Below are 20,842 nucleotides of genomic sequence, written 5' to 3' on the forward strand. Positions count from 1 at the left end.
ACACATAGTCACAGTAAAGTGCTGCAGTATGTTATGTAGTATAAAAAAGAACATAATACAGTACAGTTCCTGAATACATCAGAGGTGAAAGGCCATGGTTATGATCCATCCATGGAATCCATGGAATTCCTGATCTATAATGCTAAGGCTTAAAGACAGAGCCACCTCAATTAGTTATTAACACACATTGATTCAATCAATTCTATTCAGTTAACTCGACTAAACAACTGCTCTGAATTGTTCAGAAGTTAAGGTGTTGAGTTTCATATCAGAAAGTCATGTCCTCAAATCCCCAAATTTCTCAGTTGTATCCTGCATCAGTTAAATGAGTTAATACACTGGATTCCGTTCTTTTATACCATGGAAGATATTAGTGTTGTTTATTATTAATACGTTTTTTAGTCGTTTACTGTCAATTCTAGAGCACTTTATTGTAAAATTAATGGTAAATCTACAGCCAGTGTTTGATACACAGTAACATTTCTCACCATCATGAAAATAAACATCTTTTTTTGGTTGTTATATAATTATGAGTCATAATCATAAAAGATAGCCATGTGCGCATGAGTGTGTGTGTGTGCGTGTGTGTGCGCCTGTGTGAGTGTGTGTGCGTGTGTGTGCCTGTGTGAGTGTGTGTGCGTGTGCGCGTGTGTGCGAAAGTGTGTGTGCGCCTGTGTGAGTGTTTGTGTGCGCCTGTGTGAGTGTGTGTGCACGTGTGTGTGTGCCGTAGCGTGTGTGTGTGTGTGTGTGTGTGTGTGTGCCTGTGTGAGTGTGTGTGCGAAAGTGTGTGTGTGCCTATGTGAGTGTGTGTGCGCCTGTGTGAGTGCGCCTGTGTGAGTGTGTGTGCGCACGTGTGTGTGTGTATGTGTGTGTGTGTGTGTGTGTGTGTGTGTGTGTGTAAAATTGACTCCCAGGTAAAATCTCATTCAGTAACACCTTGAAGAAACCAGCGCTAGAGCAAAATGCAATTAATTAGCAAGTTACATGAATAACAGTGTGGAGGCTTGAGTTGTAAAATAAAAAAAGAATCTTCTCTCTATATATTGACATGATTGATTCTATATTTACAAAGATTAATGACTATGTACAGACGCATTTTATTTTCAAAATGTCACCTGCAATGCCTCATATACAGTAGGTCAAATAAAGCACTTTACTTAATTCACTATATTCATACGATCACGTGCTTCTACTGTTATGACTGATAATTAATAATTAAACATAATTAAAAGTCAGTCAAGAAATGATCCGTTTATAACCATTAGAAATGTGTTATTTGTAGGGGCATGAATATATACATTCACTTGCCACTCTAGTGAACCTGTAGCTGCTCATTCATGTAATTATCTTATCAGATAATCATGTGGTAGCAGCACGAAGCATCAGATCATGCAGATACGCATCAAGAGCTTCTGATAATGTTCACATCAAACATTAGAATGTGATCTCATGTGACCTTGATAATGAATGAGGACAGACGAGAATAATCAGACTAGCAACAATTTATTTTTAAAAGCGGCAGGATTTAATTCTGACCCAATTAAAATAAAAGGAGCTACTTAATACTGCAGTTTACTATCTTTATTTTAATATATTTAACAACTTCTACGCTTATTATTGTATGGACTGGTATCATTTTACTTTATATTAGACATTGTTTGGTTTATAAATAAATATGTTTAAAAGCACTGTTAGCAGTCATTATAAATTCTAACACTTTAAGACTATTAACAAGATGTCCGTACGCGGGAGGAGCTTTATCCCTAGGCCCTAAAGTTGTAATAAAAACTTACTTTTAACATTTTCCATGGTTAGAGCTGTTTGCTTGCATTCATTGTTATTATCCTTTTTAATTTAAATTTAATCAAGGCATAGCCCAGGCTCGCTGCACCAGAGCATTAAGAAAGAAATTAAATATGTAGCTCAAAACAAACTGAAATGGAGACATGAGTCACAATAAAACAAAAATTAGCCCTGAATCTAAAGACTAAATAGATTTAATACACATAACAAATCAGGGTCTTTTCCTCCACTTTATCTCCTAAAGACATTTTATAAAGATAGTTTTTTTTTTCTCTTGCAATTCCATTATCTACAAGGCAGACACTAACAGAGCTATACCAGGGACTGCAATCGCTTATGTATGAAGCAGATTTGGCACAAGTTGCACAAATATTATTCCTAATGTATGAAACACCGTTTAAGATTCCATTACTCAGGGCTGCTTTAAGGGCTTAACGTCGTTGAGTAAGTGTCTTGCTGTCATCATTTCTCAGCATACTGAGCTAACTCTTTAGAGCAGATTTAAGTGAGGAAACGGCTCAGTGTCTCGGTAACGTGTGACTAGGTGTCGTGCCGAGCGGTTTCTGATTTATCTTATGACTGCATGATAAAACAAGCCTATATTCTCTATACAGTACCTTTACCTGTCACAGCAAAAGAGGTCAATTTTTCCATAAGAGGTCATTTAACATAATTTCTTGTCTTTTTTTTTAACAGATGGCATCCCAGAAAGTCTTATATCTGAAATATTATACTGTATTCGTGAAGGCTAATAGTGAAAAACAGTTCTGATATATGGCCAAAAGTTTGTGGACACCTGGAGCATTATTCACATATGTGGGCCTTACCTTGTATGTGTCTACAATGTTTTTGTATTCTATAACATCACACATTCTCTTTATACTGTACCTGGGAACCAAATCTGTTCCATTATGTACATACTGTAGTAAGCTGCATGAACACGTGGTTTGCCAAGGTTAGAGTGGAAGATCTCGAGACCTGACCTCAACCCCACTGAACACCTTTGGGATGAACTCAAATACTGACTGCACCCCAGGCCTCCTCACCTGACATCAGCGCATGAACTCACTAATGCTCTCTAATCCCACCAGTTACGCTCTGTAATCTAGGGTAAAGCCGATCCAGAAGAGTGAAGGCTGTTGTAACATCAAAGGAGGAAGCCTGGAAGTCTGGATAGGGAGGTTTAACAAGCACATATGTGTTTGTATTTTAGACTTTCATACAGTCCAACATTACCTGGTTTGTTAGCCAGTTTGTTCAATTCACTAGTTTTCTCATTTATAAAATCTGGCAGTATTATTGTTATATATTTGTAAGTCTACTCCTAGATCTGACCAACATAAACATATTGGTGATTGATTTATTTATTAATTGATGATCAAAATAAGCTACACAGTTATAACTGAGACTAACCATGTGAACAGCATTTTGTAATATTCACACTGCAAATAACGACATCTTGAGTCTAGTAAAATATATAAACTAGTTCTTATTGAAAGATGCAATAATAATTATCAGGTTACAATAAATGTAAAAGATATGAGTATAAGATTTTAGAAAAGTATGATTTTTAAACTTTTCTAGGCATACTTTACTATTTCAAGATAGTATACGAACAAGATGGAACGGGAATTGGTAAAATATGTCTAGGAATAGCAGTAGCGGACGTTTCTTATCAGAAAGTCATCAAAAAATTCAAGAACCTGTTTTTAAATGATTTTTTTAGAATGCTGTATCATTATTTTTTGGTTCATATCAGTGAAATATATTGTACACTACATTATTAGTGCAAGAGATGAATCAATTAAACAACTAAATAAAGAGTTATTAATATATATATTTATATATTTAGGACACACAAACACTGACTTGTGCTTTTTGAGAGAGAGACCCATGTGTTGCTTCATCTGCTGCAGTCCATGGTAGTCAGTGTAGATAAGGTCAAAAGGGAAAGGTCCTCGTAATGGGCAACTTCCTCTTCCTGGAGGAACACCAAGAAACCTGGGAGAAAAAAAACAGAGCTATACAGAGGTGATAATAGCCCACAGAAAGTCCTGATAAACGGATGTATTACAGGCTTTGTACTGGGTTTAACAGGCCATTAGTAAAGTGCAAATGCTATGGGCACATGCACTAGCACAGCGAAATCCAAATCCAAAAGAGTGTGGAGGTGCTGCAAGAGCTCTTTTGTCATGGCACTCTCTGTGGATGTTTAATATAGCTATGGATGTGTAGTCTTTTAAAAGCACCAAGGCACACACACAGACAGGCAATCTGTCTGCAGGCACTAATGCAGAAAGAAAGAAGCACTTTGTACTGTTCCAAACTCTCTGTCTCTCTATCTCTGTCTCTCTCTACAGTATCTCTGTCTCTCTCTGTCTTTCTCTATCTCTGTCTCTCTCTGTCTTTCTCTATCTCTGTCTTTCTCTATGTCTATCTCTGTCTCTCACTACAGTATCTCTGTCTCTCTCTGTCTTTCTCTATCTCTCTATCTCTGTCTCTCTCTGTCTTTCTCTATCTCTATCTCTGTCTCTCACACTCTATCTCTGTCTCTCACTATCTCTGTCTCTCTCTGTCTTTCTCTATCTCTGTCTTTCTGTCTGTCTCTATCTGTTTCTCTCTATCTCTGTCTCTCTCTATCTCTGTCTCTCTCTTTCTCTGTCTCTCGCTCTCTCTCTGTCTCTCTCTATCTCTGTCTTTCTCTGTGTTTCTCTCTCTCTCTCTCTCTCTCTCTCTCTCTCTCTCTCTCTCTCTCTCTCTCTCTCTCTCTGTCTCTCTCTGTCTCTCTATCTCTGTCTCTCACTCACTATCTCTCTCTATCTCTGTCTCTATCTCTGTCTCTGTCTTTGTCTCTCTCAATCTCTCTCTTTATCTATCTCTGTCTCTCTTTCTGTCTCTCTCTGTTTCTCTCTGTCTCTCTCAATCTCTCTCTATCTATCTCTGTCTCTCTTTCTGTCTCTCTCTGTTTCTCTCTGTCTCTATCTCTCTATCTCTGTCTCTCTCTTTCTCTCTCTATCTCTGTCTTTCTCTCTCTATCTGTCTCTCACTCTCTCTCTCTGTCTCTCTCTGTCTCTCTATCTCTGTCTCTCACTCACTATCTCTCTCTATCTCTGTCTCTATCTCTGTCTCTGTCTTTGTCTCTCTCAATCTCTCTCTTTATCTATCTCTGTCTCTCTTTCTGTCTCTCTCTGTTTCTCTCTGTCTCTCTCAATCTCTCTCTATCTATCTCTGTCTCTCTTTCTGTCTCTCTCTGTTTCTCTCTGTCTCTATCTCTCTATCTCTGTCTCTCTCTTTCTCTCTCTATCTCTGTCTTTCTCTCTCTATCTGTCTCTCACTCTCTCTCTCTGTCTCTCTCTGTCTTTGTCTCTGTCTCTATCTCTCTCTATCTCTCTTTATCTCTCTCTGTCTCTGTCTGTCTCTCTCTGACTCAATCTCTCTATCTCTGTCTCTCTATCTCTCTCTTTCTCTCTCTATCTCTGTCTCTCACTCTCTATCTCTGTCTCTCTCTCTCTATCCCTGTCTCTCTCTATCTCTGTCTCTATTTCTCTCTATCTCTGTCTCTGTCTCTCTCTATCTCTGTCTCTCTCAGTCCCTCACACACACATTGGAATAGCGATGTCACCTATCAGGACCTCATTAGAGAATTATTTTTGAAGAGCTTGAGATTAATAAAATATGTATGTACACATTATGATGATTATGATTATTATTGATTGGCTCAAAAAAGCAACCCCAGTTATATGTAAGACCTACTTGATGAATTAATGATTTAAAGGCCAATCAATGCAAGCATTCTCCGTCTGGTGTGAGAGTGTCAGAAACTAGCCAGATAATATTATGTATCTTTAATGAAATTTACTTTGTACTTTGAATAAAACATCACCTGTTTCATTTTTTCATTACTTTAGTTTTTTCATTTGTTAAATCTGACAAGTGTTTTTGTTATTTTAACTCCACTCCTATCTGACCAACCTAAACATAATACTAAACAATGAGTGGTCAGGCCCAGCATTTTTTGGAGCATGTGTATGTGTGTAAAGCACAGAGACTGAGACTGAATCACATTATTCATCCACACTGCAACATCAGCCGACTGTTTAAAACCCATTTAAACAATTATTGCATTTACTGACTCAGTCAGCGGCCCAACAATAGGATCCTACCAGGAATTGTTCAGGATCACACAATTACACACTCCACCATAGCTGTGCCATTTCCACATGACTACAGGCAAGCAACCACACACACACACACACACACACACACACACACACACACACACACACACACACACACACACACACACACACACACACACACAAAAATAGAAAGTCTCTTTCTTCAGAGTGAACGAGAGAGAGAGAGAGAGAGAGAGAGAGACAGAGAGAGAGAGACAGAGAGAGAGAGAGAGAGAGAGAGAGAGAGAGAGAGAGAGAGAGAGAGAGAGAGAGAGAGAGAGAGAGAGAGAGAGAGATCTGGCTGCTGAGACAGCTAACCAGTGAAAATACATAACCCAATACTGAGGTGCTGCTAAGATGAATGTTCATCACTCATTGACGATTCCTGCCTAACGGTGCCCACATATTTCCTTATTCTCTCAACTGCAATAAATAAAAGGAATAGCAAAGGATGCATCCCCTGACTATGCTGACTGATTGTAATTATTTATATTTGACGTAAATAAAATATATCATAAAATAAAGCTGTGGGATCCCGTGCCTTATGACAGTAGAAAGCAGAAACACGTGTTTTTATCATTGTCAAAATTCATAGCAGGTTCCATGCACAGGTAGGCAACGTCAAAAGGAAAATCTGTGTTTTATAAAAGCAGAAACTCAACAAACAAGACACTGTGAACCAAAGCTGAGAATTTACATTAGGCATACATGATAAAACTTGTAATGAGACAACCGGGTACAGACCTACTGTATGACAGGACAGAACAAAAAGAGAAAAACAGAGCCTAAGCATATGGCATAACAAACAAAAGCATATGGAGTGAACTCAGGACTAAACAACATGAGCTGCACTTGTCAAGCGCTGAACCGCATCGGACATTAAAAGGAGGACTTGTGACCGTCGTACAGACACAGAACGTTTCTAGTCTTTAAAACAAGATTTTTTTATAAGGTTTTGGACTTTTACAAAAGTCCTAAGAATTTTTTCATGATCTCTGCATAAGAACATGTTCTAGAGGCAGCAAAAGCTCAGTAACGCAACATCATGGATGATCACATGTGCTTTTACTTTCATCAGGGACTCATGTGATTGACTTCCACATAAGTGTCCGACACGTACAGTACATTAAAGGAGCTTTTAGATACGTGGCGTTAATTGAAAGCGAGCATCCACAAGCTCTTACATCACAGAACAATAAATGAATACAAAATGATCATTTTTTAAATAAATGCATGACAAAACAAATACAAAACCATTGACAGTATTTATGAGAATAAAGGTTTAATGTTGTAATAATCCAATACATATTAACAATGGGGTACATGCAGAGATCAAGGCGTTATCTCGACAAAACAACTTTTGTTATGTCGAGATAACGAGAAAATCACATATGATAGAAAAAGAAATATTTTAGCCCATTCATTAACTAGCTAATGGTTAATACATAGATGAGGTGACAAGAAAGCAAATATCTATAATCAAAAAATAATCAAAAGCAAAATAAATAGCTTTTATTGTCTTAAAAAAAAATACTATGTATTGACGCAGTACATAGTGAAATAAAACATTTCTACAGGACCGTGGTGCTACTAAGGACTTAAAGTAAATTGTCCTAGCCACATAAACACATCTGTGCTACATAGTGCAAGCCAAAGTACAGGACAAGTACACAAAGTACAGGACAAGTACACAAAATAGCACACAAAATACCACAGTCCAGTGTGCATACTGTATATTATACAGTACAGTACATTGTGCAGTAATATAGGAATCTGAACAAAGAGGGTTCTAGCAAACATTTACTGTATAAATTTGTGTAATAACAGCAGTCAGTAGTGAGTTGGTGTACAAGACGTATGAAACATTATGAGTCTTGATGCAAACTAATGCTAATTTTTCACTTCCTGACTGTGTTAATATAAACACACTTACACACTTTGAACATAGACCAATTATAGAGTCCTGCCAATCATTATGTAACTGTCAGGAACTACTGGGACAATTCCCTGCCAGACCAGCAGAGGGTTTTATTTAATGTCATGCGCGTCCCCACGTGTGCTGTCACCTGTATTTCATTATCCCTAATGTCCTGCTCTATTTATACCTGCTCTTTTGTATCCGTCTTTATTCAGTCATTGTTGCATGTTGTGTTTTGTTTTGGGGTATTCATGTGTGGTTTATTTCATAATTTGATCACGTCATGATAAGTTGTTTGGTGTGTTTTCTCAAAAACATGACCATGACATCGTGTAAATTCTCTGCTTTGTTGCTCTGCTAATCACCAAGGCTAAATATGACCCTCTGTTTAATATTCTTTACTCTTTTAGATTAGACTTTTAGTCTGATTGTGCTGTGAAAAACTATCTGATTAACAAATATCAGCACTGAATAATGTCCCTGGTCAGTTGGCCACAAATATTTTAATATGATGAATTCAAAATATTTTGTTTTTATTCTTTGTTATCTCGCACTGTGCCTTCCTAAAAATATTAGGAAAAAACATGTATTTTACAATTTAAATATTATTTGCAAATTCTTATTTAATTTGCTTTATCTACAAAAATCTCATTACAGATATTGCATCCATTCATTCATTCATTCATTCATTCATTCATTCATTCATTCATTTTCTACCGCTTATCCGAACTACCTCAGGTCACGGGGAGCCTTTGTCTATCTCAGGCGTCATCGGGCATCGAGACAGGATACACCCTGGACGGAGTATATATTGCAATCAAGTGAACATTTATTTGAGCTTTTTATAATCTCAGGTTGTTAATTTAATTAATAATTGTTAACTCAAATCAAGTCAAATCAAACAAAAAATCAAGCTCTCGGCCCAGGAGGCCTGGGAGAATAACATTAAAAAAAACCTGAAAACATATTGTTTATATATTTTCTTGCTGACAATATTAGGTTATATTAGAGAGAGAGAGAGAGAGAGAGAGAGAGAGAGAGAGAGAGAGAGAGAGAGAGAGAGAGAGAGAGAGAGAAATATGTAGAGGTATTTCAAAAACTCTAAACCATTATGTACTTGTTTATAAATATATCTAAGAAATTCAGCAAAAGCCAGAAAGATTGATGATAAATTACTTTTTTAGGGATGCTTTGGGGTCAGTGTTGTCTGACACAGACTCCCAAATTAATATACTTGTTTGTGTGTAAGATCAGAAATTACACCCAGGTGAAAATAAATGTATATGATGCAAAGAGGATGAAGAAAAAAATGCAATAAACCATGATAGCCATAGAGAAGTGAAATTTACTACTTTGTCATTCACCCAAATTGATTTGCACAGACCATCAATATTTTATGAGTCTATGATCTATGCCTATCCATGATCACAATTACCAGACGTCTAACGAGATGCCCTCTCTCTCTCTCTCTCTCTCTCTCTCTCTCTCTCTCTCTCTCTCTCTCTCTCTCTCTCTCTCTCTCTCACACACACACACACACACACACACACACACACACACACACACACACACACACACACACACACACACACACTCACTCACTCACAAGCTTTTTCCGGTGTCGTTTCTGAACCGTTTCCATTCCCTGTTTGTTCTATTTGAATTGACCTTGGGTTGTTTTCCAATTACCTGCACTGTGTCCTAGTTTGCACCTGTTTTCCAATCATCTGCCTTTCTGTTTGTCTCTTATCGTGATAATTGTCTAATTCCTATGCATTGTCTGCTGTGGATTGTTGTCATAAAAGCTGAACCTGTATCTATCTGCCTGTCTGCTATTCATTTCAGCAAACATTGTTTGGCTATAAACAAAATAAACCAAATAATGTTTCAACTAGAAAAATGAATAAACGTCTAGATATTTTAACGTCTGAGACAAAGTCACTTTCTTTGTATATGAAGATTCTGGGGATGTGAAGGCCTATATAGGGGCATCTGCTAAATGCTAATATAAGATTCTGACAATTTCAATTAGAAGAGATGAAGAATAGACAGTGTGACGATATAGAAACTCTGTAAACATCACACTTTTTCCCCATTCATCTCATGTGGTTATGCTTTATTATTACTCGGATCCCGAGGATTATTCTCTACAGATATCTTGATGTCTTTTCTCACACTTCTTTACCCCTAAATTAAGTTTAAAGTTCAGGTTATCAGGTTCAGGTCCTTCTGTCAATCAATGTGCTACTGCACAGTAAACTTAACATCTCTCTGCTAGACCCATTCTAAAGCTGAATATGAATGAATACTTTTAAGGTTTACATGAAAGGATATTGGAAGATGGACACCTTTTATACATATTCTCCTTAACTCATGCTCTGTGTTAATTACACTTGTTACCTTTACCTACTGCATCCATGGCTGTAGCCATGAGGAACAAAAGCATGTGTGGAGGAGGAGGCTGAGCATCTAATAAACTCTGGTCTTTCATCTCCACGTACTTTCATTGATGTACTGGCCTGGCTAAATAAAATTCACTCCTGAAACTCCCAAGAGTCACACTCTCTCCTGATATACTGCTACATACTGTTTCTTATCATCATTGTGTAATTAGTCATAAGGGATTATGGATATTTATAAAATTAGCTTGATGAAAATATCATTGTACAAATCACTAGCATGACTAACACTGCATGAGTAATGGACTTGGATGGAGGCCTTGTTCTAAAATGGCTGACCTCTTACTTATTCTTCATTCTTATTAATCCTGTTTGCCAGCTGGCTTTGTATTTTTATCATCACTGTCTTTTCATCAATCAGTACTGTTAGAATACTGTAGGTATAAGGTCTAATCCTATTAGCTGACAGACTTAACCAACACATCTTTGTTCATCAGACAGAAATGTTACTGCAATAATATCCTATAAAATATCATATAAGACCATCTATTCTCTGGCTTCCAACAAATTTTCCCAGTTAGGCCATCCTTAAAAATATTTTGGTTTGCTGTAACAGCAAAATAACTAACTAACTAACTAACTAACTAACTAACTAACTAACTAACTAACTAACTAACTAACTAACTAACTAACTAACTAACTAACTAACTAACTAACTAACTAACTAACTAAATAATTAAATAAATAAAAGGTCAGTAGGTAGGTCTATATATATATATATATATATTTTCAAGTTTCAATGTAAAAAAAAAAAGTACAATTTTGGTGATGGTCATTACGTAGGTATGAATTTAAACAAATTAGCATTCTTCAACCCGTGCCTTCGGGCGCATCATTGCAAACCTTATTTTGATGCTGGACACAGTTTTTCCAGAACTTCGTGCCAAGTTAAAGCGGTGTCGACCTGTTTTAATGAATTTTTTAGATATATTTGAAGAGTACAAAAAAAGGTCGGTCTTAATGCAAATTTACAACCGGCAAGTCGGTCGGACTTGAAGCCAAAAAAATAAAATAAATAAATATTGAGTTGGTCCTAAATTGACAGGTTCGGTCGGGTTACGGCAAACAAGAATATTTTTAAGGATGGCCTTACGTTAAAATTATGGGGAATGTGTAAATGAAAGGTGATCTAAACACAATACTCTTTTGCCATAGAGTCATGTGTGCTTTCATTAGAGGAGGGCAATGAAGTGTAAATATCCTCATGAACAGCCAAACAGTTAAGCTTATACAAAATACAACGAGAGGAAATATGAATATGGAGGCAAAACAAAAAGCTCAGAAAAGTTTGCTTATTACCCCTACACTACACAGAGTGTATTATGCATTATGATGCAGTTCTAAAATTTCATTCATTCATTCATTCATCTATTCATTCTTTTATTCTTTAAATTCAATTCAATGTATTTATATAGCACTTTTAACACTTGACATTGTCTACACTTCATCCCTAATGAGCAAGCCGGAGGCAACGGTGGCAAGAAACACCTCTGTGAGATGATAAGAGGAAGAAACCTTGAGAGGCTGTGGGGAACCAGACTCCCAATGGAAACTCATCCTTATTTGGGTGAGCATGGACAGGAAATAATGTTTTTACAACAGTTTGTAGTCCAGTGGAAGTGTGCAACCAAGAGCTCCTGAGAATCGAATAGAACAGCGTAGTTTCTGAGTTAATTATAGACTTAACACTAAGTACAAAAATATTAGTAACCACCTTATCATTGTCAGTGCCATAGTGGATCCACAGCATATCCTATGTAAGGTGGGAAATGTATTTAAAATGACTCAAGTCCTGTATTGATATATACAAACGTAAACAAAACATAAATTTCTAAGTAGTTCAAACCAACTTAACCATTTTCTTTTCTTACCACTCAATCTACACGCTTATCACTTAACACCTGTGTGTAATATCTGTGAGTAGTGACACAGAATAAAGCTCCCGACATCGGATACGGACAACGGTAATGACGTTCCACTCTCGGGTTGTTGGGATTACATGTCCATACTGGTAGACCATCACTATTACTACAGTAACCATATTCGCTTCATTACGCATGTTCTCCATGTCACCCCTGATCATGAACTACTTAGAGAATAATCTGCTGAATCCTGGAATGTATGCGAGCTGAATACAGAGGCAAAAATGAGTATCTCTCATTTATGATAATGAATAGATATTTGATTGTAAGTGTGCCATATCACACAGAGAGAATGAAATGCGTGATAATGAGCAGCACAGTGCAGCACTTAGCTAGGAATGTTTACACATTCCCCAAACCGCTGTGGTTGCCTAGTGGCTTTAATGAGATGTATACTACAGGAAACATTTGGAGAATTTGAATTTGCATGAATTTGTGAGCTGCTACACCAGGACACAAGAGAATCTCAACCATACACATTGACAGAACACTGTAATAGAAATAAGATCTGGGGTTGAAAATTCCTCAGGGAGAATGTGTGTGAGTTCACTAAAGGCTGACTGGCAGCACATCCTACAATTTCTAAGCAGCAAGTGCCAGCAAGTTTTAATACGATTGCTGCTGGTTATTTTCAGACGTAGATAGAGGATCAACCTCATGCTGAGAAGAGAATGAGCCATGCTGTATGTCAGTGCACGCTTGCATGAGGAGGATCTCTCCTTCTTTCCGTCTCTCTCATTCTCTCTCTCTCTCTCTCTCTCTCTCTCTCTCTCTCTCTCTCTCTCTCTCTCTCTCTCTCTCTCTCTCTCTCTCTCTCTCACACACACACACTCTCTTTCGCTCTCTCTCACACACACATGCATGCATAATGCCACAGACTACAAATACATCCATTGATTGTTCCAAGTAGCTCAGTTGTATTGTGTTTTGGTAAATCCAGCCCAACTAGAAAGTAAAGAGCTCCAGCACAACAGAAAAAATATCTATTCACAGTAATAGGAGCAGTCTTTTGAATGTTAATGTTTGTCTATGTAATGTTTCTGTCCTTCTACATTTTTAACAGTAAATTAATATTTGAGCCCATTGTAGTGTATCCATCCATCCATCCATCCATCCATCCATCCATCCATCCATCCATCCATCCATCCATCCATCCATCCATCCATCCACATTCTTTAGTGATTATCCTACACAAAATCATCAGGGAGATTGGAGTCTATTCCAAGGGGTCTTGGAGCTCAAGGCAGTGGTGGACACCCTGGAAAGTGTGCCAACCTATTGCAGGGCACATTTGCACACATGTACAAACTACAGATACTCAGCATACAACACATGTCTTTGGACTGAGGGAGAAACCAAAAGTAGCCAGAGAATGCCCCTGAAGCATGGGCAGAACATGCAAACTCTTGTGTTAAAAGGGTAGATTTTGGAATCAAACTCCAACCTTGGAGGTGAGAGACAGATGGACATGATAATGAAAGTTAAGTCAGGAAAAATTAGACAAAATATGGGTCTATTTAAGGTACTCAAACAGAGTACTAAGCCAGACCTTATATGCTTGTTTGTTAACTTACTCACTTATTAACTCTAATCTAGTACTAGAAAGCAATACTTGAGTAAAAGTACAAGTATCGTACTAGAAAAAGACTTTGGTAGAAGTGAAAGTTGCCTTTTAGAATATTACTCAAGTAAAAAGTATCTGATATTTACTGTACTTAAGTATCAAAAGTAATTTTCTGATATTTAATGTACTTAAGTATTTGAAGTAAAAAATACAATTTCAGTGATTTTCGGTAGGCATAAGAGGCACTTCATCCGGTAGGAAGAATCTTTCATTCCAATGTACAGAAACATTTCCTGCAAATACGGCCACGGGTGTATAACGTTATCTTCTTCATCCTGTTCACCACAATCGTCGGGGCGGTCGTCAGACAGGGGTGGCCATGCGGCTCTTTGTCCGGTTTCATGCGGCTCTTACGTTCATATCGAAGTTTGTATTTGTCTTTTTAATGTGTGTTCGCTTCGCTTGAGTCCAATACGGTACTTTCGTCAAACGTGCATGTGAGTGAGATGAAAATACCTCAAAGTTTCCCAGTAGGAGCAAGATCATTTGAGTAAACAATTTGTGTCAAGTTCTCTCTCAAAATGGCAGGGGGAAAAAAGGTGATGTTCATGTGTGCCCATGTGTATGATGTGGCTCTTTGCGGTAACACAGTAAAAAATGTGGCTCTTGGTCTCTGACTGGTTGCCTGTGCTTCCGCCTCCTTTTGGCAACATTACGCTGAAATAGAGTGTGCGGAACTGCGTAATACAATCTAGGAGCAGTGACTCGCCAAACCTCCCTTATTACAGTCACACACATTTCTGCTGATTTTATTTTGTAGTAACGAGTAACGAAGATGCTTAGTGGAAATATAACTGAGTAAAAGTATACATTTTATCTAGGAAATGTAGTGGAGTAAAAGTGAAAGTTGACAAATTTAAATAGCGAAGTAAAGTACAGATATTTGACATTTATACTTAAGTACAGTAACGAAGTATTTGTACTCCGTTACATTACAACACTGACTCTAATCATACACTGTGCCACAGCTTCACAACAGAAATGGACACCAGTTAAATGAAAGAAAGATACAGTTTTGTAGAGTCAGTTTTAAATGAACAAAATAAATGGATTTCCTCTAGATCTTTATGAACAGATGCCATATATCCAGGATTTTTTCCCTCTTGTACCAGAGGTTAGCTACCAACCAAATCAACAAGTATGACCTACAGTTACAGTGCATTTTGAGAAAAGGAACCTAAAAAAAGCTCTAAAATGGCCAAACTGGACCGAACATGGACCGAATGTAATGTTTGCAATCATGTTAAAACTCTGCTTGCAAGACATAGTGTTTTTCAGTTATCTCAAATTATATACTGTACAATTCTATATTAAAATGTTCCTTAAGTCTTGGCACACCAGGATGTCAGGGTCAATGTTAACAGCTGCCAGCTTGATACAGATGCAGCTACAGAATGTTAAAGAAGCAATTGACAAATTTCTGAAGCTTTAGATGCATTTGTGTCAAGAGTTCATTATCATATGAGCGAAGACCTTGCATTTAGCATTGTGACTTTCAAGTAAATAAAGACAAAACTCAGAGGAGCTGCAGCTCAGTCTAGGTGTATTTTCTGCTGTACCTCTTAAAGACAGTCTAGAGGGTCCTTACTGTACATGAGCAATTACAAAAAAGAACTTCTGATATATTGTCATAGTAGTTCGCTGGAATGAATTCGCAAGGTCGTATAACCCTTCAAATGATTTATTTTATTTGTTAATCTAAATGTTGTTCTTGTCCTACAACAGTGGATTACAGAAGATGAGTCCAATAAATGTTTCACTTGAAGAATGGAGCTCAGATTGAATTCAGCTTGGTAGAATGTAAAAAGTGGAGAATTTCAATTCCTCATAATTTGAGTGATTTATAAGTACACGAACAGCACTTAAAATGAAAGCATACATGTTATTTCAAAAAGGGCAAACACTGGCTGTCCACTTTATTAGGGATGTTCAGCTGCACATTAATGTAGTTATCTAATCGGCTACTGTAATGTGACAGTGCACAATGCAAAAAAAAAAAAAAACATGCTCCGTTCCCACAGCAGGTATACTCACTTTATAACCTGACGACTAAATAGCTATCTAGCTCACACTGATTTGTACATGGAAACTGAAACATAAAACTGACTTCCCTTTTTCCATTTATATTTTTCATATTTAATGTCAAATGTCACGGCCATGAAAAATGTATCGCTCATCATGTCCTCTGACGATACTATAGTGAACAAGGAAGTGGAATTTTATGTGTTGAACACAGACAAGCAGCGTGATACACACAATAAAAGGACCAGTGTGGTTTTAGTAAATATACACAAACTCGGTACACAATCCTGCATGATATTACTTCTGAGTTTATTTCTTAAATAATTTCTTACGTTCCAGATCGAAAAAGTCTCCCTAAAGAAGGCGTAAAGATATACAGCCTGTCTTTGAATATAGATCCTTGCAGAACAAGCTTAAACTGACACATTTTTAAATCTTGCTATGTGTTCAGGCACTGCAGTAACTGAGAATCTGTTAGAGTTCAATAGCATGAGTCATTTCTTCTTCTCTTGTCCACTGGCTGTGGGTGGAGGATGAGAAGCCAATGGGGAGAAGAAACAGACAGACAGACAGCAGACTGGTTTGCTGTCTCAGACACATCTATGAACTTTAGAGGCATCGTAGATGGGACGTGTAGGCTGGCACACTGTCGGGCCACTCAAACAGAATATACTATAATATACTACCATAACTCACATGAGTCAGGGAATAGGCATATTAATGAAACATCTTAATGAAACTTAACAAAACGGATTACACAACTGAACCGTTTTTAATTTATGGCGTTAAAGATTCATGCATTAGAGATTACTGCATTGATCTACATAATCTGATTCATCAAGGTTTCTTGACTATGAAAACGGCATTTAATTAATTTTAATTAATTAGTTATGTTTTTTAGCCTCTCGAAGGCTGGGATATCAGTTAACATATCTGCATGGTGCTGAGATGATTCCCATAAGAATATGACAACAAAATAAAAGAATATTATTATGTATGTAATTTAATAAATAATATAAACTTTTAACTATCATCCCTCATTTCTTTCGCTTCATTAGGGCAGTCGAGTTTGTAGTTTATATTAAGTGATCTAGCTCAGTTCAATTCAACTTTATTTTTATAGCACTTTAAACAATTGACAGTGTCACCCTATCCCTGGTTGGTCTCGTCACTTGGTGGTGCACTCTGCTGGGGATTGATCTGCATCAACAGTCAGTGACCCATGGGACTGCTGTGGGTACAACCACTTGGTGACAAACACGGCATCTTTGAACTACTGTTGTGTCTGTCAGCTTTGTGCTCGGGTCTTTATTAGCAAACATTTGAAGACTTCAGCAAGAAGGAATTAGTGTTAAGTCTGTAATGGACTCAGAAATTACGCTGTGCCATTAGCTCCTCAGGAGCTCTTGGTTGCTTAATTCCACTCAACAAACTGTTGCGGAAAGGTCATTATTTACATTGACATTATTTACTGTCCAGTGTCACCCAAATGAAGATGAGGTTCACTTTTGAGTCAGGTTCCTCTCAAGGTTTCTTCCTCATATCATCTCAGGGAGTTTTTCCTCGCTTCCTTTACAGTACCTCCGGCTTGCTCATCAGGGATAGATATTAGAGATATAAAATATCTTAAATCACTTAATTTTGAACTTTAAAATTTTGATTCTGTTTCTCTACTTCTGTAAAGCTGCTTTGACTAGGTCAGGGGTCGGCAACCCGCGGCTCCGGAGCCGCAAGTGGCTCTTTCATCCCTCTGCTGCGGCTCCCTGTAGATATGGAAAATAAATATTTAATTTAATTTTTTTATTGTTGTTAGTTAGTTTTTTTAAAAATATAATTCTAAATTCTAAGATCATGATGCTCTTGTAACATTAAAATAAACCGTGTTTCATTTTTTATTTTTTTTGGTCGCTCAAAATATGCGTCATAACTGCCGACTTGCGAAATCTGACATACAGAAGCGGGCGCATTTTTGGTTTGCTGCAGCCGGCATGTTAAAGTTTTGATGTCATGCAGGGCGTTCAAGTGTCACGCATTGAGAGTGACAGTCACGCATTTCGGTCTTTTCTCACGCTCTCCCGCCGCACATCGTATTTCTCACGCAGAAAAACTTTTTGACTATCACGTATTTAATAAGCCGCAGCACCCAAAATGTATCAGTCCGCACCGCTGTCTCTGTAGAACCGGGCAGGAATCAAGCGCGTCTCAGTTCTTAGTCGAGCCTGACACATCAGCCAATCAAAAAAGAGGCTACACAATAGCCAACCAGAAAATAGCACTATCTGGGAAAGATTTAACGCAACATCCAATGAAAAAAAGCAAGGGGTTGGAGATGTCACGCTTGCCTGTCTTCAAAACTTGAGGTCCCTGGTCATGAATACGAAGGACTCAATTATATATTAAACATTTTATTTGAAAGTAACCTTCAACCCAGTGTCTTTTTTCTTAACTTTCTAAACTGTTCAAAATATTTTTGTTTGCCTGCAGAAATAAAATTGCGTTTACTCTGTAGCAGTTAATTGATTTCATAAATGCAACACACTACAGTTTTTTCTATACTTTCCATAAAGGTACAAAGCGATATATGCAGTGTTATTTTCATTTTAGATGTCAAAAGAATTTTGTGGCTCCCTGTGGTATTTTTTCTGTGGTAAACGGGTCCAAATGGCTCTTTGAGTGTTTAAGGTTGCCGACCCCTGGACTAGGTCAATTGTTAAAAGTGCTATACAAATAAACTGAATTGAATTGAGTTGAGGTGTCCCTGATGAGCCTTGAGACGATATGAGGAGGAAACCTTGAGAGGAACTAGACTCATGTTGTTGACAACAGAGACTGTGATTATAAATCATTTCCCTTTTATAACTATGTATCCTGCATGCAAATAAACTTGTACTTTCCTATGCTATTTTCCATCTCAGTGTAAGTGGGCTACAGTATATTGATATTTTCTGTCATTGATGACAGGTACTTCATGTTGTTAAGACTCAGTTAGACTGCTGCATGACAAAATTATAAATGATGAATTATAGTGTTATTAAAGTGATAAAATAAAATTGTGTAAAGGCTAGTAGTATTTCTATTGATCATTTTAATGTAGCATGTATATGCATACACACTCTTTGTCCACTTTATTAGGGACACCTGTATACCAGCTCAGTTATGCAGCTGCCTAATCAGCCAATCATGTGGCAGCTGTACAATGCAGAAAATCATGCAGATCAATGGCTTGAGTTAATGTTCACATCACACACCAGATTAGAAGAAAACTTATCTCTGTGACTTTCATTGTCGCATGGTTGTTGGTACCAGATGGTCTGTTTTGAGGATTTGATAAACTGCTGATTTTTCTGTGAATACAGTTTTATGAGTTTACACAGAATGATGAGAAAAACATAAAAGACCGAGTGAGCCACAGTTCTACTGGTCATAACCCCTTGTTGACAAGAGGAAAATGGCTAGGTTGCTAGCCAACATTGTTCACGTTGCCAGGGAGGATGTAGTAACTGCTGTATAATCACTCTTTGCAAGCGTGAAAAGCAGAAAAGCATCTCAGCTTGCACAAAACATCAAACCTTGAGGTGGATGGCCTTGAGCTAAGGTCTAAAATGTGAGCAATGAACAGGAATCTGAGGCCCCTTATGGTCACTGGCTCACAGAAACTGGGAAGTTGAAGATAAGAAAAAAATGCAGTCTTTATACATATCACCCCCCCCCCCACACACACACACACACACACACTCGGTATATTTCCCTGCATCTTGCCGCATCAAAAGATCTTTTCTCAATGGACATATCACTCTCTGTTTTATCACCACATTAACAGCTCCTGCAGCTTTTCAAGCGTGTGGGCGATGTGCAAGAGCATGTCACTTCATGTAACACATGACAGTATTTTGATGAATCGAAAATAAACACACACGACTATAAAAGACACACACTCACCAACACCACCCCCTGCCAGCAGGGGAGCATTTAATAACTCAAAAGCTGACAGAGCTCACAGGCTCGCTGGCAGTGTTTCCAATCTGTTCTTTCCATGATTTTTCTGTCTCAATAGGCGATGCCTTCAAGGTTTAATTTTTTCTTGAGTCCATCCTTTTCTCAGTCTAACCTCTGGGTCTGAAAGGAGGATAAAAATCCAATAGAGAGAAAATATATAGGTTCAGATCAGTCCCAGAGAGGCAGCATGGACCCAAGCGCTTTCTATTTTGCTGATGATGAATCATTAGTGGGAAAGCTTGATAAGGGGAAGATCCCTGATCGATGTGTGCTTTGTGCCTGTCCTACTCACTGACCCCCCTGGCTCCTTTTAGCAATAAGCTGAATCTCTTAAATGACAATACAAGTGGCAGAATGTCTTCCCTCCTTCTCTCTCTCTCTCTCTCTCTCTCTCTCTCTCTCTCTCTCTCTCTCTCTCTCTCTCTCTCTGTCTGTCTATCCATCTATATACCTGTCTGTCTATCTATCTATCTATCTATCTATCTATCTATCTATCTATCTATCTATCTATCTATCTATCTATCTATCTATCTATCTATCTATCTATCTATCTATATACCTGTCTGTCTGTCTGTCTGTCTGTCTGTCTGTCTGTCTGTCTGTCTCTCTCTCTCTCTCTCTCTCTCTCTCTCTCTCTCTCCCTCCCTCCCCACAGATACAGACTCTCTGACAAACATTATTATATCTTTAATATAAAGTACTTAAATGATCACAAGGTTAAAAATCTTCAAGGGTGAAATCTGATGCATGGGAAATACACTACAAATCCACATATAGTCACTGTATTCTCCACAATATCCCATCTTAATTGGGTTTTGTGCCATATAAACAGGTATTTATTGATAGAATGTCTGTGGTTGGATGTTCAAATGGCCCTTTCTTTTGAAAGTCAGCAGTTTTGCCCACTATTATTGACAAAA

The 20,842-nt window shown here is 37.7% G+C and overlaps 1 protein-coding gene across 2 annotated transcripts in view; it reads right to left on the reverse strand.

Moving 5' to 3' along the window:
• The window catches only part of LOC113639474 (alpha-1,6-mannosylglycoprotein 6-beta-N-acetylglucosaminyltransferase B-like), an 83,700-nt gene that overhangs the window by 16,819 nt on the left and 46,039 nt on the right, over positions 1-20,842 (reverse strand). For both annotated transcript variants that reach the window (XM_027141329.2, XM_027141328.2), the window contains exon 9: positions 3,673-3,804. In XM_027141329.2, the coding sequence (XP_026997130.1) occupies positions 3,673-3,804 (132 nt within the window). The remainder of the gene's footprint in view (positions 1-3,672; positions 3,805-20,842) is intronic.

Source organism: Tachysurus fulvidraco, chromosome 15 (assembly GCF_022655615.1).
Source record: "Tachysurus fulvidraco isolate hzauxx_2018 chromosome 15, HZAU_PFXX_2.0, whole genome shotgun sequence".
Lineage (NCBI taxonomy): Eukaryota > Metazoa > Chordata > Actinopteri > Siluriformes > Bagridae > Tachysurus > Tachysurus fulvidraco.